The sequence below is a fragment of the Manacus candei genome, unplaced genomic scaffold, assembly GCF_025592945.1.
Source record: "Manacus candei isolate 608988 ecotype Guabito, Panama unplaced genomic scaffold, ASM2559294v1 h1tg000002l, whole genome shotgun sequence".
Lineage (NCBI taxonomy): Eukaryota > Metazoa > Chordata > Aves > Passeriformes > Pipridae > Manacus > Manacus candei.
In genome coordinates this window covers 15,698,517-15,720,412 of record NW_026138050.1, presented here as the reverse complement: position 1 = coordinate 15,720,412, position 21,896 = coordinate 15,698,517, and the positions used below count along the sequence as shown (strand labels likewise).

The 21,896-nt window shown below is 53.2% G+C and overlaps 2 protein-coding genes across 6 annotated transcripts in view; both read right to left on the bottom strand.

The window, feature by feature from the left end:
• Positions 1-8,445, bottom strand: part of RAB40C (RAB40C, member RAS oncogene family) — a 39,043-nt gene extending 30,598 nt beyond the window's left edge. For both annotated transcript variants that reach the window (XR_007903577.1, XM_051781681.1), the window contains exon 1: positions 8,136-8,445. Coding sequence is in view for 1 of the 2 variants with exons in the window: in XM_051781681.1 (XP_051637641.1) it covers positions 8,136-8,277 (142 nt within the window). In the remaining variant the exon portion in view is untranslated. The remainder of the gene's footprint in view (positions 1-8,135) is intronic.
• Positions 8,446-11,568: 3,123 nt separating this feature from the next.
• The window catches only part of PIGQ (phosphatidylinositol glycan anchor biosynthesis class Q), a 39,943-nt gene continuing 29,615 nt past the window's right edge, over positions 11,569-21,896 (bottom strand). For all 4 annotated transcript variants that reach the window (XM_051780918.1, XM_051780900.1, XM_051780894.1 and 1 more), the window contains 2 exons: positions 21,502-21,563; positions 11,569-17,138 (listed from right to left, as the gene is read on the bottom strand). In XM_051780918.1, the coding sequence (XP_051636878.1) occupies positions 16,986-17,138; positions 21,502-21,563 (215 nt within the window). In that variant the 3' untranslated portion in view covers positions 11,569-16,985. The remainder of the gene's footprint in view (positions 17,139-21,501; positions 21,564-21,896) is intronic.

Below are 21,896 nucleotides of genomic sequence, written 5' to 3'. Positions count from 1 at the left end.
CAGCCCAGCTGGCACCTCCAGGCTTGGCTGACAATGCCACAGTGTCTCCAGGCCGATGCTCTACACCCAAACAACCAGAGAAAGCTGCAGCCCTTTAGCTGGGTGTAGATGCACCATGTGCCTGCTGAGCACAGGCACTTCCAGAGCTCCATAAAAACCTCTCTCTCCGTGGTGAGACACCACTCACCATGAATTCCTCTGGCTCCTGAGTCTGGTCTTGCTGCACTGACCACCAGCCCCACACTGGGAAGGGACTGCTCCCTGCTGGAAGCACCGGGATGGCTGCAAACATTGCTCTCACATTTCCATGTGCTGTTTCCAGTGACAACAGATCTTCATACTGAGCATGGCTGGCGTGCTCAGTGCTCCCTCCTTGTTCCTAGAGGATGGACTGGCCCTGCTGGCACAGCACCCCTGACACACCTGGACAAACTGTGCTGCCTCACAGAGCTCTCACCTGCCTGAAATCGTGTTTTCAAAGCCCAAACTGGAGCCTCCCAAGTCCCCTCCTGACCCGCAGGACAAAGATCTCACTCCAGCTACCCTGGCAGCCTCTCTGGAGCACAGCAAAGGAAAAAGCCAGCACTTGGCATTTTGAAAATAGAAAAAAGTATTGAATTTCAGCCCTGTAATACAGATCACACCTGCAAGAGCACAAGCATGTCTGAACCTACCGAGGTATTCCACAGCAAACATATTTGCTGGCATGGTGAGCAGCACAGGGAGGGCTCTGGGCTAAGATCAACCCCTGCAGAGTGTCATGTGCTTGTGTTTCACGTCCTGCACAGTTTCCTGGATGGATTTTACCATCGAGTAACTCAGGTAGTTTGACAATGTAAGAAAAATAACTCTTGGGACAAGAGAGGATTTAAGATTAAGTGAACAATAGGCAAAATAGTGGGTTTTTTGTTGGGTTTTCTTTGTTTGCTCATTGTTTGGTTGGGTTTTTTCCATCTAGTTTGGTCTCCAGTCCAGTCAGCCTCCAGAACCACAGGCAAAAGAGACTCCAGCCTGGTGCTGTTACAGCTGGTACTGAAGGAAGCAAGACAGGGTAATTCCTGTGAACAGGACGGGGGGTGAGCAGGAGCAATCATCTGCACAGAGAAGGAAGTGTCACAATAAAACCTCCAAATGGGCCAGGGAACTCAGAAGCTGGACTGGAAACAAGTTGAGTAAAAAAGAAATTTTTAAAAACCCTGCATTTTCTTTAAAATAAGATTATCCTAGAGATGCACAGAACCTTCTATTAAACTTCCAGTTAAGTAAAGCCTTTCAGTGTCCCCTTTTTGCCTGTCTCCTTGGTTTAAACAGCAAATATTTTGTTTGAGTTGCATGAGGATTTTTGTCCAAATTCAATGGCTGATACTGCACAGCACACACAGGATATCAAGCACTTCAGGGGCTGTATTTATCAGAGAACAGGTGTCAAAGTTTTAAAATTATCTACTATGGTGTAGAATGGGGTGGTGGAAATGAGACAAAGATGAGATAGAAAAGAGGAAGAAAATCTAAAAAGCTGTGGCTACGTAGAAATGCTCTCAGCAAAGAGAACCTCTATAGGAACAAACAATCTCTGAGGAACAATCTCTGAGCTGATGTTGCAACCTTACTATTACTACAACTTTTGCAGAAGCAAACAGACCTCTTTGATGGGGAGCCCTGAGCCATCACCCTCTGTGCCCCAGGGAATTCTCTTTCAGGTGAGTCCCATCTCACAGCAAAGCCTTTGGCAAAACAGAGCCGAAGGTTTTCACACTGGAGCTTCCTTCCTCCTCCTGTGCCTGCAATCCCACGGGAACCTGTAGGACAGAATGCTCCTGGAGTGCTCTGAGCTGAGCTGGGGCTGCTAGGGACAGCGAGGGGCAAAGGGAAAGAAAACGAGATTTTAAACTGCAACGTTATAAAAGCTCAGCTCCAAAGCTCAGCTCAGAGCAGAGCTGTTCTCAAGTGCAATGGAAAGATGCTCTGCTGTTCCGGGAGAGGGAGGAAAACATGCCAGGGAACAGCTGGAAACAAAAGCTGAAGGAGGAGGAGGAGACATTTTCCATGGGCTTTCCTATGCAGCTCATACACCAAAACAACCAAGCAAACCCCCACAGCAGGAGAGGGGGGCAATGCCATCGTGGGACCTGCAGAGAGCAAAACCTGCTTGCTTTTTACAAACAAAAACCACAGAGGAACTTTTAATCCCAGTTATTAAAAGAACGTTCCACCCATTTCAGCTTTGTACTGCTCGGCTCACATCACCTTTGTGCACTCAGGGCTCAGGAACACAGTAACAGCCATAAAAGCAAAGCTTTTACAGAGGGATTAGAGGTGGTGAGAACTGCCCAGTGCAACCCAGAACTCTGCAGAGTAAGTCCCCAGCTTTATAAAACACCAGCAAAAACACAACTCTCCTCAAAAGTTCTGCACGCGCAACAGCCTGTGCTGCTGTGCCTCCCTAATCCTGACTTGGGAGAGCCACAAACCTGCCAGGCACTGCCTTTGGGGGTTGGGTGTCGGTTTGATGGGGAGTTTGTTGGCTTTGGTTTGGGGTTTGTTTAAGTTTAAGCCGCAGCTGGTTGTTCCACATCAAGCAGAGCTGGAGGTTCAGCACAGTGCATTTGGAATTATTTTTACACAAAGATTCTGGAGTAAACAATGGAGAAATACGAGATGCTGGAGCTGTTTCTGAGTTTGCCTGCTCTGATGAGATCAGCTTTGCATCCCTGATGACAGGGGAGCAAACATCCCTGAAGGACACTGATGCAAGTGCTGGCTGACACCAGGAATTGCTGCAACAGCCACTCTCCACTCTGCAAGTCATCCAAAGAGTTTTCCAGCAGCACAACCAGCATGGTCCAGCTGAAACGTTCCCACTGCCACTTCGGGAACGTGATGGCAGGGCTGCACTTGGAACACTCTGCCTCACTCCTCCTCACGTTAAACCTCAAACTCAAACATTATTCCAAACATTATTCCAGAGAATACAGTCATGCCAGAACACAAACAGCAGTTTCCAGTGGTGTGCAGCTGCTGAAGCAGGGGGCAGCCCAGCCAGCTTCTGTTCACCACCAACAGGGACAAGGGTGGACAGCAGGACACATTTGGTGGGACAAAGCCAGGTGAGGAAGAGGAGGGTGAGGTGCAAAGCAGCAGCAGGATCAATGCCTCCTTCCCTGCTGATGCCAAGCCCTGGAACAGTGCAGCAGCACCAGGAAGAGCACTCAGCTGCCATCTGAAGCCTGGGCTCAACACCTGCAGTCCATGCCCAGAAGGTGCCACCACATCGGTGCTGGCCCTGCCTGAGGTTTCACTGCCCGTGGGGACACCCAAAAACTCTGGTGTGCTCAGGAAGGTGCAGTCAGGTATTGAGAGAGGTCCTGGCCTTGCACAACTTCAAGTTTAGGGCAGAGGTGCTCAGCTCCATGCTTTGTTAAGGTTTGGGAAAAGCCAACCAGCGTGGCAGGACCTGAAACCACACATGGCAGCAAAGAGAGGTTGTGGATGAGAAGCAAGAGACTATCTCCCTGCTCAGCCTTGGAAATTTGACAGGCAAGGGGCAGATGCATCGAGAAACATCCCCTTGCAGGCCCTCCCTCCATGGCAGTGAGGAGGATGAGACAAGGTGTCCCCTTCTCTCCACCCCTGCACGCACTGTTGTGGACAGGTAATCTCCTAGTTGGCACAGAACTAACTTGGGGACTGTGGCAAAGCAAAGCAGAGTTTACAGGGGGAGGTTTTGGAGGCACACTGGTGCCTGAGGGGTCACAGGACATGCTGAGAGAGGAATTACTGTAAGGACTTGCAAGGACAGTTTAGGAACTTCCAGATTTAGACAGCTGCACAAAGACAACCAGAGGGAAAAGACATCCAAAGATGTGGGTCACTCCAATAAACAACCTGGTGATTAACAGCAGCCCCCAGGCAAACTGTAATGGCTGGAGGGGATCAACTACCTCTGAGGGCTGGGCAGTGCCTTCAGCTGCCTGTTCCACCCTCCCAGCCAAGGACAGGGCACCAAGCTGCACTACCCCTCCCTGGCATGGAACCCCAGCCACGGTGGGCTAACAGCCCCCACCCAGGAGCTGAATTTCTGCACTTCTGCAATGGGGGAAAAATCCAGTTTTAATCTGAACCATAAAACCTGTCAGTAGCTACTGCACTGAGCACTCCAGTTCCCTTTTCCCTAACATGTCTTTCAGTCTTGGATAGCAGGGGCATAACAGGGCACCTAAGGATGGTGCTCAAATAAAGGCACCAAACCCCAGCCAAGGGACAGGTTGAAAGATGGCACTGGGGCTCAATGCATTAGGGCTGGTCTCAGTACCAACCCTGCCCAGGGTAGGGTTCTCATTTCAGCTTTTATGTGCTTTTTGCAAGGAGATCAGAGTGAGGACATTGGCTGCATCCTCATAACTTTCTCAATACAAGCTGAGGACAGGGAAAAATAAAAATAAAAATCCACCCCCCCTTCCAGTCCAAACCATCTGCTCCCAAACACGCTCTACGCTCTCCCTAACATGTTTCTCCTTTCCTGTGGGAACAGCAGCAGGTGAGGGGGAAGGCAGCCACAGAACAAGCCCTCCCTCAGGTGAGGAGGGAGCACATCCCCTCACATCTGCATGCTGAGCCCAGCCCAGCCAGTTCCGGGGGCACCGGCAGGGATGGCACTCGTGGCTGCTCCGAGTCCTGCCCTGACTCACCCCAGGCTGCTCCAGCAAGCCAACAAACCAGCTGGGCAAGGCCATTTCAGCACATGGACAACCAGGCATTCCAGGGTGATGCGTGACACAGTGGTGACAAAGCCACGGGGCCCCCAGGTGAGGAGTACCCCTCTCCCCCACGCAGGGCACACAGACTGCCTCTGCTTTCATGTGCAGCTCCACCACACTCCGTGTCCAAAACCACCCTGTGACCACAGACACTGCTGTCCTGCTTCAGTACTTGGGGAAGGATGAGGACAGACCCCAGGCGAGCCATTTAAGCACCCAAGTGAAAAGTGGACTCGTACCCGTGAGAAAAGCAGCGTTTTGCTCTGACTCTGGTGTAACACCAGGGCTCACAGCACAGGGACCGGAGCAGCCCCTCCCTGAACCTGGGAGAAAGAGCCAATGCTGAGAGCAGAGGGCATTCAGGGAAAAAGCAGGATTTTTGGTTCCTAGGTGAGGTCCTCCAGCTGTCCAGAGCAGCTGTGAGGCTCCAAGAAAGGCATCCTCCCTCCACAACTAGAGATTTGGGGAGGGGTGAAAGCTGGGAAGGAGGACAACACTGGAAGCCCAGAAGAGCATTCTCCCTGCCAAAATACTGGTAGGAAGGCTTAACTCAGGGTCTTTTGTGGATGGCCAGGAAGTAGCAAAAGGTAAGTCCAGCCCAGTTACAATATCCAGCCACAGGACACAAACAACACTCCCTGCTTTTCACAGGGAACGCTTGGCTGATGCTCCTGGAGACTGATACACTCCATAGCTACAGCACAAACATAGGAAGGAACACAGGTGACACCTGGACCTCACATTTCTCCTCCAAATGCCATTTTTCTGTCACTGTAAGTTCCATACCCAGTGCCCTCACAGCTCTGTGCAGCATCGGGGCATTGCTCACTCCTCTTCCTGCAACAGGGAGTAACAACCACCTCTGCTCCCACGGAGCAGGTTTATTTTCCCAGCAATTTAAAGAAAGGACATTGCTGAGGCCTTGCTATGCACCACAGGAACTGCAGGGGCTAATTCAAGATGTGCCCAATTTAGAACAAGGTGCCAAGCTCCAAGGCTGTGCTGAGAAGTGACCCTTCTGCTCAGGGATCCTGGAAAAAGATGGACAGAAGCATTTATAATGCTTTAAGACAGACACAGCTCCTACTGCATCCAAGGCTCTCAGATACCAGAGAGCAGGCAGAGGCTGCTTACAGCTCACAAAAGCCCATAGAAAAAGAGCTTTACACCTCTCAGTTCTGTGCTGGTCCAACAGCCAGATGCCCATGGAGAAGAGAGGAATCCCTCCAGTCCCTTTTCTAGAGGCTGGGTAAGAGCAGCAAAACTACAGAGCTTCATTTAGAGAGCTTTTCTCCTAAGGGTGTGCCTTCCCAGAGCTGGAAGGACAATGCATTTCACACTCATCCCAAAAAAACTGGCTGGTTACAACTGCTTCCACACAGCAGAGTAAAAGCAGCTCAACAAGACAGAGAGGGCCAAGGGCTCCCTCCCCACTAAGGTCAGGGACCTGAGCTCCACATGAGGTGTCCCCATCACAAGAGCAGCCCAAAACACCCTCCATTTCACACCAGCACCAGCAAATTGTGCTTTCTGGACTGACCAAACAAGTTGTAGATGATACAACACTTGTTTTAAATTGGGATGTGGGCTCTGGGAGGGGATGAGGAAGAGCACGTGTTTGCAAGCAGATTTACAAACAGAACCTCTCATCGTGGCTGGGCTTCGCGAACGAAGATTTGGGAAAACAGAACCTCTACATCACATAAAACTGCTGCAGTTTTGGGGCAGCATTAGGCACGTGTCAAAGACGAGGCCAGGCACGAGCTGTTCCCAAAATCCCAGAGCCTCGGCTCAGGGACGGTCTCTGTCAGGGCAGAGGAGCAGCATGCCCTGTCAGCACATCCCAGCTGTGCCAGACACACGGGGGCTTCCACTGCCAGGGCTTGTCAGCAGCATCAGCACATCAAATTCACTGGGATATCAAAGCCACTCCAGCTGATTATCCTAAAGGTGCGTCGCTTCCCAGGAGCAACAGAGGCAGAGACTATCAGAGCACATATTACTGTGAAACAACAGTATGTGACCTAATTCTCTAATTAGGAATGGGCTCAATTGCCCACGGAGGGTGAAAATATTAGATCACTGAGATTTCTTTTTCCAGCAAAAAGATGTTGGTATTTTGCTGTTATAAAATAGCAGGTTCCGAGACAAAGCTTTGATAGGCACAGCCACAATCCCTGTTCTTTGGAGTGTATGTATATACCAGACACCCCACCACACACTCACTTTGCTCACTCCTTACTCCTGCTTCAAGCCCAGTTCTATCAGGAGACAATTTCCAACTGTGACACTTCACGTAAAACAACCCCTCTGTTACACTCTGCTTGGCAAACCCCAACCCCACAGAGCAGCTCCACAGCTCCCAGCTGAGGCACAAACTCTCTTCAGGGAAGCTCTACAGCTCCCAGCACCTCCTCGAAGGCAAACCACACCAGCCCAGGCAGACACCCGAGGAGATGAACAATCCCGCAGCCCTCTCCTTCCAGAACTGCTGCTCCCATTTCACAGGCAGCCCGACTCCTGAGTCACCAGCTCCCCGTGAATCTCCGTGGAGCAGGTGCGTGTTTGCATCAGCTCCTGGGGACCGGCGGTGGCTCCGAGGAGCGGCTCCGAATTCGGCCGAAGCGGAGCATCGGGAGCTCCCGATTCCCTCGGATTCCTGCTCCGGGCAAACCTCAGCACCACCTGCTCCTGATGCAGGGTCTGAGCCCTCGGGGAGGTCACTGCGCACGGAGCGGGGAAAGGATGACAGATTGAACCCGCCGGCAGGACCCGCACCCCGCCAGGCCGAGCTCCGCCGGGACCGCAGGAAACCGCGGCACTCCTTGGCTCTTAATGACGGTCTTGTGACACCGTAGTTAATGGTCTGTCATGGGCTCCATCGGGAGCCTCGACGCTGGCAGGAGGCGGATCGGCCAACCCAGCCCTGCCGGCACGGCCACCGAGCCGGAGCGGCTCCGGGCAGGAATCGGCTCCTGTTCTTTTGTTACAGCTCCTGCTTCCCCTGGGAACGGCTCGGCCCGTGTGGGCACCGGGAGGGCGCGGGCAGCGCTCCCCTGGGGAAGGGTCCGGCTGCGCATCCAGGGATTACATCACCCCCGGCCCCTCTGCCCACGTCCCCCTCCAGATTCGGGGCGTTTTAAGGAGCTGCCGAGGCCTCCCCGCTGCTCGCTACGCGCGTGAAGAAAAAAAAAAAAACAAAGGAAAAAAGCAAAACAACCCCTCCCTGCCTGTCTGTCAGCCCGGCGGGGGCACGGCCCCGGGGAGGGGGTACAGCGGGCGGGGTGGGGGTGACAGCGGTGGGGGTGACAGCGAGGAGGGGTGACAGCGACAGCGGGTGACAGCGGCGGGGGTCCCGCGGCCCCCCAGCCCCCTCACCGTTGCTGTAGGCGTACGGGGACTCGGAGGCGCCGTCCTGCAGGCTCTCCAGGATCTCGCCCTTGCCCACGTCGCTGTCGCCCACGAGCAGGAACTTGAGCAGGTAATCGTAGCTCTTCACGGGGCTGCCCTGGGTGCCCATCCTGCCTCTCAGGGCCGGCGCGGCCCGGCCCGCATCCTCCGCCCGCCGGCCTGGGCTGCGGCCTCTGCCCCGCGCCGCTCACCGCCGGCCGCGCATCTTCCGCCGGGGCCGCGCTGGGACCTGCGGCGGAGGAGGAGGAGGACGAGGAGGAGGAGGACGAGGAGGCGGAGGAAGGGCCTGGCCCGGCCCCGCAGCGCCCCCGCCGCTGACACGGCCCCGCTCCGCCCTCCCTCCCGCCCGCACAAAGCGCCGCCGCCCCGCCGGGCCCCGCGGCCCGAGCCCGCCCCGCCCCGCCGGGCCCAGCCCCGCGCCGGGTCAGCCCCGCGCCGGCCCCGCCGCCCACCTGAGCCGGGCCGGGCCGGGCCGCCCCCGCCGCACGGCCCCCGCCCGCCGCGCCCATTGGACCAGACACGCGTCAGTCAGGATGTGCCCCGCCCCCGCTCAGATGTCTCCGCTCCCATAGGCTCAGACACGCGTCAGTCACGGCTGGCCCCGCCCCGACGCTCCTGGAGGGCTCAGGAGGGGCGGGGCCAGCAGGGGCGGGCGGCGGCGGACTACAACTCCCGGCGTGCACTGCGGCGAGCGGGGCATGATGGGACGGGCGGGGGCAGCGCACGGTGGGGGGAGAGGGGGAACTGGGGGATGCAGGGATTGGGGGGCATCCAAGGGTCATCCGGGAAGGGCTGGCATCCAGATGTGTGTGGGAGCACCCAGCTGTGGGGAGGCATCCAGGTGGGTGGGCATCCACTTATGGGGGGCATCCAGGTTCGGGGTGGGCATCTAGGGGGGCACCCGGGTGTTGGGAGCACCCAGGTATGAAGAGGGCCCGGGTGTGGGGTTTGGGGGGGTTGGAGGTGTGTGCACCCCACTGCTGGGGGGGCAGGGGGCACTCAGTGAGGGCTGGCCTGGGCAGGTGACATCCAGCGTGTCCCCAGGGATGGTGCCAGCCATGGGGTGCCAGGCTGAGCCTGTCCCCAGGAAGGGCTGTGACACCAGTAACCATTCCTGGCCTTGCTCCGTCCAAATCCCAGGACAGCAGTGCCAAGGGTGTTGGGTACCCCCCATCAGTGACTCCTCTGGCAAAGATCCCCCAAAAGTGGGGCTGGCAATGGAGGATCTGTAAAATGGGCTGGAGTGGGGTGGGCTGAGAGCAGGCAAAGGGCAGCTGGCAAAGGCCAAGGGGCTCCACCAGCCTGGCCAGTCAGCCAAGGGTACGGCCCACCCTCAGTGTGATGGACTGGAAACATGCAGGGCCTGGGCAGCAGTGAATCCATCAGTCCTCAGCTGGCTGAGACACAGCTGTGGGCACCAGGATGCCCATCTGAGCACCCACAGCATGGCAGGACCCCAGTGCCCCACAGCTCTGGGGACAAGGGCTCCTCCTGTGCCCCATCCCTGCTCCTCAGGGGCTCTGAACCTGCCCAGCCTGGGGAGGGCAGGACATGGAATCACAGACATGTTTCAGTTGGAAAGGACCTTAATACCATCTTAATCCAACCCCCTGCCATGGGCAGGGACACCTTCCACTAGCCCAGGTGAATCCAAGCCCTGTCCAGCCTGGCCTTGGACACTTCCAGGGATGGGGCAGCCACAGCTTCTCTGGGCAACCTGTGCCAGGGCCTCACCACCCTCACAGCCAACAATTCCTTCCCAATATCCCATCCAACCCTGCCCTCGGGCAGTGGGAAGCCATTCCCCCTTGTCCTGTCCCTCCAGGCCCTTGTCCCAAGTCCCTCTCCAGCTCTCCTGGAGCCCCTTTAGGCCCTGGAAGGGGCTCTCAGCTCTCCCTGGAGCCTTCTCTTCTCCAGGTGAACCCCCCCAGCTCTCCCAGCCTGGCTCTAGAGCAGAGGGGCTCCAGCCCTCAGAGCATCTTCATGGCCTCCTCTGGACTCGTTCCAGAGGCCTTCCCTTGTGCTCACTGGGTGAGGGGAGATGGCAGAGCTCTGGGGTGGGGGCTGTGCCCCCCTTTAGTGGTGCCGGCCTGGCTCCCCCTCCTCTCCCACAGCCTGAGGGCTTGAGCTCATGTGCTGCCTTGGAGCCACGTGGTGTGAACTCCTTTGGGGGTGTTCTGGTGAGGGGTTTGTATCTCCGTGGGCTGAGGGGATGCTCACACTCAGCACTGCTCAGTTTGGCTTCTGTACGTGGCAGGGGCCAAACACAGCCCCCTCCATCCCCCCACCCACCTCCCAAACAGCCCAGCTCCCACAGCCACTGCTAAAGCGAAACGAAATGGCAGATAAAGCAAACCAAAATAGCAGATAGAGTTCATGGAAATAGCAGATGTCCTGCTGGAGTCTCTGCCACTCCCAGCCTCTGCTGATGGTGTTCCCCAGGGAGCAGGGGCTTGGAAGGTGAAGCCTGCAGGGAAACTCTCGCTCCAGGGCTCAGCCCTGGCAGGTGGAGCAGGGGAAGCAGAGAGGGGGGACCTGTGCATGCCTGGATTCCCCAGGAGGAGAGAAAAGCCACTCCTCATTTCTGTCCATCAGCCCATTGGCTCCAAAGCAGTGGAAGTGGAGAGGAGGAGGATGGGCAGGAACCTCCTTGATTTTATTTCTTTTTTCAGCCTCTGGTTCTCAGTCCTGCCACTCCAGAGGACCCTGTTCATGGCTCAGTCAAGGGATTTCTCACCTCTCTGGGATAGTGGAAACCAAACTGGAGCTCAGACCAATGGGAATCATGGCAAGAGGGTGTGAGGCAGAGCTAGAGGGGTGATCCTGGCAGAGGATCCTGGCAGAGGGGGGATCTTGGCAGGTGGTCTGTGGGTACTTTGCCATGGCTGTGCACTCAGCTGTATGAAAGGAGAAAGGAATGGAAGGAGTGCTCTGGGGTGAGGAGGAGTGGTCACAAGGCCCCATCATTCCCATCCCAGTTTGGGCTCCTGCTCAGATTGGGCAGTGCTGCAGAGGTTTGTCCTCCCCATCCTGCCTCACACCAAACAGCACCACACCATAGGAACAGGCTCAGGGGAAACCCTCACTGACTTGTAGGAAATCCCACAGCTGGAGGAGCATCACCTCAACCATGTCCAAGGCCTGAGGTGGGATCAGCTGGGTCGGGGCTCCTCCTTCCATGGGCTTCACGGCCTTGGCAGAACAATTAGAGCTGGACCAGAGGTGAAATCCCTCTGTGTGGGAGAGCAGAGGATGAGCAACTGCCCAGCCAGGCCTCAGGAGGGGGATGAGCTGCCTGCCTGGGTAAGCTGAGCCTACAGCAGCCCCCCTGCCTGTCCCTGTGCTGTGGCAGCCACACAGTGCTTGTTAAACAAGAGGGAAGAGCTCGATTTTTCTCCCAACATCTTTATTATAGTGTAATCAAAATCCATTTAAGTTCTGATTAAAAGGTTTAACTAACCCAAAAACCCCACACCTGTCAGCAGAACAGAGCTCTCCATCCCTAAACTCTCCCACAGAAGCACCTGTACCTGGTATGTGCAGAGCATCCCTGGTCCCACCTGTGCAGGGACCTGCTGCCACTGGCACTGCTGCCACTGGCATTGCCATCATCCTGCTGGCATTGCCATTGCTCTGCCCAGCACTTCTGCCTGCAGAAACAGAGCTGTCATGAGCCTAAAGCCAGTCTGATTCCTAAGGCAGGGCTTGTTCCTGGCCAGTGTTTCACATCATCAGGCTGCGTTTCACATCAGGGCTGTGGTGGGAAGGAAGTCACCTTAGCTGGGGTTAGTGGTGACATTTAAAGCAAACACTGTGTCACACTTTGCTCCTGTTGAACGTTCATGTGAGAGAAGGAGAAAATGTACCAGTGGTTTTTAAGCAGTGATCAAACTTCCTCTCAAACTTCACTCACAAATACACAGTTTCAATGAAACTGTCAGTCATTCAGTGCTCTTTTGTAACACTTTACTTTAAACCAGAAAACACTGTAAGGAGGAGGATTGATTCCAAGTTGTGAAGTTCTCACGAATTTCCCCAGTGCCAGAGGTTAAATAACACTGTGGATGGGAGAGGTGCTGCTGCTTCTCCCTGCCCCGAGTGAGCACAGAGCAGGGCCCCAGCTCTGCTGCTCCCCCCGAGCAGCACAACCAGCACCTCCCCTGCCCCGGGAATGCAGGGAGTATATTCTGTCACCTCCAGCATCCAGCAGCACAGGGATCCTCTTGTATTTGGCTTGCTGAGACAGTAAATGGGGAGTTAGAGCATTCCTGGTTTGAGGCCTTGGCGTGGGTAAGGGCTGTAGGTGCCAGCTGGGAGTCAAAGGCAACAGACTTTTGCAGCAACTGCTAATGGAAAATGGTGAGCCAGATGCAAAGGTGATGGGCACACTGTTCTCATCCAGGAACAAAAATCAGCTGCCCATGTGAGGTTTGGATTGCTCTGAACGTGTTTATCCTGCACTCAAAAGCTCCTGAGCCAGCTGGAAAGCCCCATGGCCTCCTGTCATGTGGGGGATCCAGACCCATCCCATCTGTGTTCAGAGCACACTCACCCTGCAGAGCCTCAGGGCTGCACACAGAGCTGTTCCCAACACATGGGCACTGCCAGGCTGGGGCTCTGCTCCCCAGCCCCCAGAGCTGCCCCTCTGTGCTCAGCACAGCAGCAGTGTGGCTGCACAGCACGTGCTCTCAGCGCAGAGCAGCTGGCGAGGAGCAGGTCAGATACATGAGTCAGTGCACAGGCACCCCAAAACCAGAGGGCTCAGACACTCCCCAAAGGCAAAGGGGCTGCTGGGCAGTCCCTGAACAGGGGGAACAGGAACAGAGGCAGCACAGGGCTGCAAATGTTCTCAGTCACTGAAGAGATCTGAGTTATGGTGTCTCCAAGCTTGGCACAACAGGACAAAAGGCAATGGGCGTGAACTGAAACACATCAAACCCTGGCTGAAGAGCTTTTCACTCTGAGGGTGACCAAGCACTGCACGGGTTGTCCAGGGAGGTGGTGGAGTCGCCATCCTCGGAGATATCCCAAGGGCATGTGGACACAGTCCTGGGCAACCAGCCTTGGGTGGCCCTGCATGAGCAGCAGGGCTGGACCAGATGATCCTGAGGCCCCTTCCAACCCCCACCAGTGGTTGCTGCAACCAGCAGGTCTAAGGACAAAGAGTAAATCCCTGAGGGCTTGAGTTAAGCAAGAAGATGGTGTGGGGCAGCAGGATGAGGCAGTGCAGGCCAGAAGGAAAGCAGCTGGTTGTCTGCAGGATGACCATGCAGAAGATTCCCTGCCTTACACTCCTGAAAGTCAACCTAAGGGTTATACACTCATGGAACCCTCTTTGTGTAGGCCTGAACGGGGCCCAGTCCAGCTGCAGGATCAGGGAAAACTCCCAAACCCATAACCAGAGCCTTCAGTGCAGTGTAATTACTGAGGTTTCCTTTCAGCATCGTCACATGCTGTGCTGGTGAGGAAAGGATTTCTCCAAGGCAGAATTTCTATCTAGGATGGAGTTTTGCACACAATGAATCACGTTTTCCCTCACAAACCGCCCGCCTAAGTAAAGAGGGAGTTTGTGCCAGCACTGGGAACCATAGGGTGGGAGAAATAATAATTAGAAAATGCAGTATTAAAAAAAAATCTGCAAGATTAGAGCCTCCTTGTGCCTGCTCTAAGGGGTGTGTGGTAGGAATGGGAGATCTGAAACCTTTAACTACTTCTCATCCAAGGGCTGACATGGAAAATATGGATCTGAGGAAAAATCAGAGCCAGAACCTCACCAGCAACCTCTTCCCTGAGGAAATGCCAGCGCTGGGCCAGTCTGTGCTGCTGTGGAAGATGATGCTGATCCCAACTTCTAATTAGAGGGATGACATAAGGTCAAGTGTTCCTGAGCAGGATGTCTGCTGAGTTGTTGTAATGTCTGTGCACAGAGTCGGAAAAGGGTGGGGGAAGACTTGTTTCACAGCAGGGACTGGAAAGGAAGAGGAGAGACATGGCAAAGATCCAGCACAAGGAACTCAGATGCTCAGATACCACCACGGGAGAGGAGAGCACCCAGGGGGAGGAGCAGTGGGACAGCTGGGGCACCAGCTCTGGGTGACACAGGAGAACTGCACCCACAAGGAGCTGCCACTGCCCAGCTGGGCTGCTCAGGGTTCTCTGTGTCTCAGAAGATTCAGGATCTCAGGTTTGAGGAGCTTTCTCTCAGTTTAGTATTTCCCCATCCCCACACTCAGTATCAGCCTTTAGTAAACAAACCCAACACTGGAACATCAAACACATCTGGCAGGTTCCCAAAAGGAAGGTCACATTTGCTGGTCTTCATGGCTCTGTGCTGTCTCTGGGGATTTCAGGTCACTTGATCCCAAAGGACAATCACAACTAAGACCATCATGAACTGTCTGGTCTCACAGGAAGATTTTAAAAGCCAGGAACATTATTTTCATAAGACCAAAAATAATAAAGTTTCTCACAGCAGTGAGTGAGCTGAACTGTGCAGGCCTGGGAGGAACCAGGGATATCATTTAGTAGCTCCAGTGGAAAGATGAGAGAGGGGTAACGTGTAAACCTGCTGTGCTGAGAGCCAGGTGAGGATGGGACTGCAGGACTGACTTCAGCTGAAGTGAGAAACATTACTCAGACCATTCATCCACTAAAGGCATCACTGCCTGGAGTTATTCCCACCTGCAGTGAGAAATACCTGGGCAGTGGTATTCCAAGAGAAGAAGATGCTGTATTTGTACAGGAGTTTTCAGCAGGGATCATCAAGGAGGAACCAGATCTCTCCAGTTTCTGCAGACAGGGATGTCCCACCCAGAGCCTGCAGTGGCAGATGCTGATGGGGGGCTTTTGCCATGCTGGCTTTCTTCAGTGAGGTGCCCTTCTTCCCTTGATGAGGTAACAGGACATCCTTTGGGAGCAGGGTCTATACAGCCCTTCCTCTCTTCATGATGTCCCTAAGAAACCTGGAAGGCCTTGGAGATTTGCCTGCTAAGGAATGTCTGGACCAGGCACCTGCCTGCAGAGCTTCCTTTCCTCCTGATCAGGCTGTGACTGGAGAGGCAGTGGCTGCACCATGACAGGCTTTTAGCAGCTCCAGACAACCCAAATATATCTGGCCAGGGATGTCTTAAGGCAGGGGGGCCATAACCCTTCTCTTCTGTGACAGCCTCCAGCACATGGGGTAGGAAACTCTTATCCTGCCCCTGGAAGTGCTGAGTGAAGGCTCCCAAAGCCCACAGCACCTTGCCTTGCCTCCATAACTCCCACTGGGATACACAGGCAGCCCTCCAAGGAAGGGCTGAGTCACAGCACATCCTCCTCCTCCATCCTGGGTTCCTTGGACAGCCAGAGGAAATGGGGGCAGGTCCAGCACACCCCTCACCTGCCAGTTAACACAGCCACTTTGGGTGTGCAAAGCAGGGTACAGGGAGACACTGCACCCTTGTTTGAGCTGGGCCACAGGAGCCAGCAGAGCTGGAGGAAGGATATTTTGGGTAAGGGCTGTGTGTAAATGCCTACACAACCACAGAGTATCCAGAGGGACACAACCCTCCCATGCACAGAGGCACTCTTTCCAAGACAGGGAACAGGAGACACATCAAAATGAGACCAGGACACGAAAAACAGAGCACTGCTGCACTGTGGAGGTGTACTCAAAGCAGGAAATCTCCCCTAAGAGAAATCATGGAATCACAGAACGGTTTGGGTTGGAAGGGACCTTAAAGCTCATCTCGTTCCACCCCCTGCCATGGGCAGGGACACCTTCCACTAGACCTATAGTTTCAGGGAAAGAAGTGGCTTTAAATGCCTCACAGCCAAGACTTTAAAAGCTCCCTGACTGCTAGGAAGTGCAAAATGAGGGACCCCTTGACGAGGGTCTCACCAGAGCCCTGGAAACAGGGGGTGTATGGGCCCTGTCAGGGGGTGCAGCACAGGCTGCCCTGAGCTCACTGAGCTGGGCAAGGAGCTGGGCTGAACACCCCCAGCAGAGCTCTGGCCAGAGCTGGACTCAGCAGAGCTGTGGGAGCCTCACACTGGGACTGGAGAGCCCTGAGCCTTGGCAGAGCCCAGAGCTCTCTGTCCCCGGGCTCACAGCCACACAACCTGAGCAGTCCCAGAGTCACAGGATACTCGAGCTGGAAGGACCCACGAGGATCATGGGAGTCCAACTCCTTCGTGAATGCCCACACAGGGCACTGTTTGCTTTGGAAAACAATGTAGATGAGACCGCACAAGCACCCTGTTTCTGTGCTGAACACCTCCTCTGGTGCTGCAGTGGGGCTGAATCCAAGCTCTCCCAAAGGGAAAAGAACAAATATCCTCTGAACCCAGACAAGCTGCTGCTCAGTTTTCAGTGCGTGACTTTACAAGACAATCCTCCACTTTGTGTTTGATCAGCTTGAAGGCTGAAGCACAAAAAGTCCAAAACACCCTTTAGCCAAACGCACCTCAGCATTGTGCCTCTGAACCTCCTCAGGGGCTGGCCCTGTGAGCCAGCACAGAAGGAGACATTCACCCCCAAACCATTCAAGAGCTGCTTCCTTGGTGACATGGAGGGCTGGTTTAGTGAGGCACTGATGGGTTTCACCTTTAGCTTCCAAAATAATCATTAGCATGTTATACAAACACAGTGTAAGGGAAGAGGAAAGTGGAAAAATAATGCTTAAAAACACTTGCCTTTAAAAATTCAGCCCCTCTCACGTTACCAAAATCTATTTAAAGGGATGTGGCAGTTGCTGGCTCTGAGAAGCCTTTGGTCCTAAAGCATTAGGATTCTGTATGTTCTTCTGGCCAAGATCTCCAGCTCTTTCACTGTATTTAGTCCTGCTTCTCTCCTTTGTGTTTCCAAGGGTAGATCAGCTCTCCAAGGAACAGCTTCTTGCAGAGAGATGCCCAGGAGTCCTTGGGGTAACAGCTGTAGGTGGGCAGCCTGTATGTCTGTACAACAGCACCATAGGAGAGAGGGTTGATCTGTGGGAGAAAGAGGGGCAGGAGAAAGGAAAACATGTAGTGAGAGGCTCAGGCAGCTGAGGAGGGCAAGTGCAGCTTCTGCACAGCACCAGCCTCTGCTAAAACATCAGTCCTGCTGCTCACAAAGCATCAGAATCCCTCCCTGCCTTGGTAAGGCTGTTTGTCCTTCCACAACATCCCCAAACGTGACCAAATGGAGCTTGGTAAGGGATGTCATTGAACTCTTCTCCAAGCAGAGAGGCAGCACAAGTGCTGGTGCAGTGACAGTTACACATATCACACACAGGTTGGGACTGTCCCCTCCTGTGTGATGGGGTGGCAGTGGCTGCAGAGACAGTGATAGAATCACAGAGGCATGGAATTGTTTAGGTTGGAAAAGATCTTTAAGGTCATTGAGTCCAACCCTTAACCCAGCACTGCCCAGGCCACCACTAACCCCTGTCCCCAAGTGCCACATCCACACAGCCTTTAAATCCCTCCAGGGATGGGGACTCCACCACTGCCCTGGGTAGCTGTGCCAGGGCCTGACCAGCCTTTTAGAGAAGAAATTTTCCTTAATATCTAATCTAAACTTACCTAATTATACCCCCCATGGATGAGGGATGCACTGGGTCTCTCAGGAACTCTTCTGGAATGGGCCAGTGAAGCCATACCTTACATGAGCCCTCAGCCTACAGCTGTGCTTTAAGTTAAACCTGGAACTGAGCCCAGGACAGCATCACACTCCAAAATAATTACCACTACTATTTTCCCCACTTTCCCCAATTTTACCTATTGGAAATTACCATTTTCAATTAAATCTCCTTGGCTGAGTTCATCTTTTTAAATTTGATTTCAATCACCATCCTAACCCGTGCCTACAAAAGCTCTGATTATGGTCACAAGTTGCTGTATTGACTTTTTGGAAAGGAGGGCAGACAGAGGCTTTAGCTGGATGAGGGGTGACAGAAGTACATCAGACCTTGGAAAAGCTCATTCCACTGCTTTCAGGGCAGGAGACAGGTGAAGTCCATGGGATGGATCCAATGCAGCCAAGATCTGACACATCTAAAGGCTGCACAGCAATAGGTTGTCTCCAAAAGAGCAAAAAGCTTGCACAGAAATGGTGGGGCTCAGAAAACAGATCATGAGAGATGCCAAGGGAAGGGACTTACAAAGTTAGAGGAAGCTTGGACACTGGGGAGAAGTGGAAGGACATCCTCTAGTGAAAGGGTCCAGCTCTGCTGGAACCAACCAAGCAGCTCCATGAAAGAGGACTCTCATTCACAGCAGAAAATCCAGCCACAAAAAGGAAAGAGAGACAGCAAAAACCACACAGAGAGTCACCACTTGGTCAAAAGGTGAATATTTCCACTGAGAAGTACCCAATTTTCTGGGACTGTGCCTGTACCACCAGCTTGCTTCAGCTTTCTGGTGCTCACAGAGCAAGGGAGTGAACTACAGGGATGGAGCTCTGGGAAAGGGTGGTTGAGCAAAAGGTTCATTAGAATTAATCCTGGAGACCTTTGTCAAATTAGTTTCAAAGTACAACATGGCTGAAGCAGAAGGGGAAAATGCTAGTACACAGAAGCATCCCTAGGAAGTTTAGGAAAAAGGCCAGGGCTGCAGCTTGCAGGGGGAAAAAAAAAGAAAAAAAGAAAAAAAAAAGAAAAAAAAAGCCAAAGAAACCTGCTCCCAGAACAAACAGCAGTAAAACCTGAGTAGTTTCTGCCCATTCCCTCCCTATAGGCAAACCAGTCTGTTCTAAGTGCAAACATGCTGGGGGAGGACAGGAACTGCTGCTCTGCAAGGGACAGACACAGTGTGTGTTCCTTTGACTATTGGCTCCGTGGGCTGGAAGGTTTGGACACAACATTTCTTGTTAAGAAGCATCTCCAGGCAGAGTGTGGATACCAACACTTCCCTACTAAAACATATCCAGGGATGGGGCTACACCCAGAGCAATACATTCCCTGCCTGTCCTGTTAAAAATGGAAACATGAGGCAAACCCCATGCATAAGTGAGGTGCCAACATGAGTTCCCCTTATGCAAATCCTGCAGTTCAAAGCTATGGTATTCCCTGCTGGAATATCCATCCCTCCTCTCATAATGGAGCTGTTCCCTTTCCCTTCCTCTTCTGCTTAACCCTTTTCAAAGCAATTGCTGAGAAAGGTGACACTTCCAGCAGCAGGATGGATCAAACTCATCATGTCCTAGAATCATAAAATCAGAGAATTCAAGACTGGTTTGGGTGGGAAGGGACCTTAACACTCATCCAATTCCTCCCCCTGCCATGGGCAGGGACACCTTCCACTAGCCCAGGTTGCTCCAAGCCCTGTCCAACCTGGCCTTGGACACTTAGAGGGCTGGGGCAGCCACAGCTTCTCTGGGAAACCACCTCTCTGGGCTTCTCTCACCACCCTCACAGGGGAGAATTTCTTCCCAATATCCCATCCAAACCTGCCCTCCTTCAGCTTAAGGCCAGTCTTTCCCTGGGCTATCAGTTCAGCTGAGCCACACTGCCAGAATTATTTCTTCTTATGCATCCAAAAGAAATTATTTTAAATACTAATGAAAACACTGACCTATGTAAGAATTCTTGGAGAATATTAAGTAGTATTTGGAATGGAAATATCATTCCCTGCCCTCCATCCCCCCTGTGTCTGGACTTTGCATTCCAGTGGCACTATCTTAAAAATCAAAAATAATCACTTGGCTGAACCACGAGCTGGATGGGAATGCTCAGACCCAGAATTATTGATTCCTAATCCATTACCAGTGTCCCAAAGGACAGCTCTGAATGTATCACTCACCTACAGCTTCAATTATTTTGAGCATAGCTCCATGCAAACAGCCTTATTTCCATCAAGTAGAGCTCCAAGAGAGATACAGGGAGAGAGGGCAAAGCCACTGTGAAAATTCTAGAAAGGCACATCACCTTGCACAATAAATAAGAATTTTAACATGTCTTTAAAAATAAGCTTTTTAGATCGTCCTCTCCAAAGGCCTATCAGAAAGTGGGATATTCAGCAGGATTTCTAACACAAGCCCATTTTTCATTTCCACCAGCACAAAGAGAGTGAAAAAAGTGCCTTTCCTGACTCTCTGCTCATTATTATTTGAACAGAAGGCTGGGACAGACATCCACTGCAGCACTTCCACCTCTCCCTCTGGAGAGCCCATCCAGCTCATCCACACACAGGCTGATGCCAAAGCTCCTGTGCCTCATCTCTGGTCTCTGGGTTCTTTTTTAGGGAGGTCTCTGGCCATGGAGGATGATGGATTTTGGTTCCTACACCACTATCCTACTGAAAGACAGGAACTGGGAATACAGCATGTTCAGGGAATGCTAGATTTGCCCTGGAAGACATCTGTTGAAGGGATTCCCTCTGGAATTGCTGCTAGCTGCTATGCTGTTCCCTGCTAGGCTGACCTTTTGAAACAGGGCTGGACCCAAGATGGAAAAAGCAAAAGAACTGGGAAGCTGCAGTTAATTCCTTCCCACACACTCCCCCAGTGTCCAAGTGTTTTATAAGTGCTTTGCTACTTGCAGCCTCTCCTCTTAGGATGCAGAGAGTAAGCAAAGTCACCCTGGGATATGGCTGTATTCCTGCTGGGTCAGGAAATGGAAAATTCACTCCTGAACCATAAGGAGAACTTCCCTGCTACCATCACCTCATTGCTTTTCAGAAACTAATTTCCTTCAGTATCTGTGATGTCAGAAATGCAGGGTTACAGAAGCACAGGTGAGCTCTGCCTATGCACCTTCCCAGAGGAATTCAGGGGAAAGAGGAGGCCCTTCCCTTTCTCCAGGCTCAGGTTCTCATCCTGTCGGCATTGTGGAGCAGCCAAGGCTTTTTCCCACAGCTGGAGGGGAGGACCTTTCCTGATGCTTCATTCTGGATGGTTTAACTGCCTCCTTTTGCTCCTCTCAGTGTTCAGCAATTACCAAGGGGAAGCTGCCAGAGCCAGGAGGTGACAATGATGTCAGGTCTCAATCCCAGAAGTGTCACGGCTCCGTGTTTCTCCTGCCTTCCCTTCTCCTGCATTTCACTTCCCACCATGCAGGGCACTACATTTTCTCCAGAGGACTCAAGCAGGGCATCAAAAACACAGAGAGCACAGCCAGCCATGGCAACAGGAAATGATTTCCTTCATTTTGGTGTTTTACAGCTGATGTATTTTAAGTGGAGCCTTTCAGTGGGAGCAGCTACAGGAGAGGGAAGGACTGTGGGGTCACAGAATCACAGAACATGCTGAGTTGGAAGGGCCCCAGCAGGATCAAGTCCAACTCTTGGCCCTGCACAGGCCCATCCCCACCCTGTGCCTGAGGTCACTCTGAGGGGAGTGGCAGAACTGTCACAGAGGGCACCAGGGCCTTACCTGCATAAGGAGCCGCAGAGGTTTTCCATCCTGCTGCTCAAGGACTCTGAACTTCACTCCAGCTGCAAAGACACAAAACAAGGAAATCCATGGTGGGATTCTTGGGACTGTTCTGTGCAGGGCCAGGAGCTGGACTTGATCCCTGTGGATCCTTTCCCACTCAGGATATTCTACAGTTCCACGCCATTTGTTGCCCAGTGCTGTTGTCTGAGCACTGATTCCCTAGAAACTGTCTTAAACCTTTCTGGATTTGGGAACCTCCCCACTTTTTCAACAGGATTCTCTCATAGTGGTTTAAGGCTAATTACAAATGATATGTTTCCCTCAGCTCCATTAAAAGCAGCTCCTCTGACTTCCAGCTCGAGAACACAGCCCTAAAGCAAGCACAAAGACCA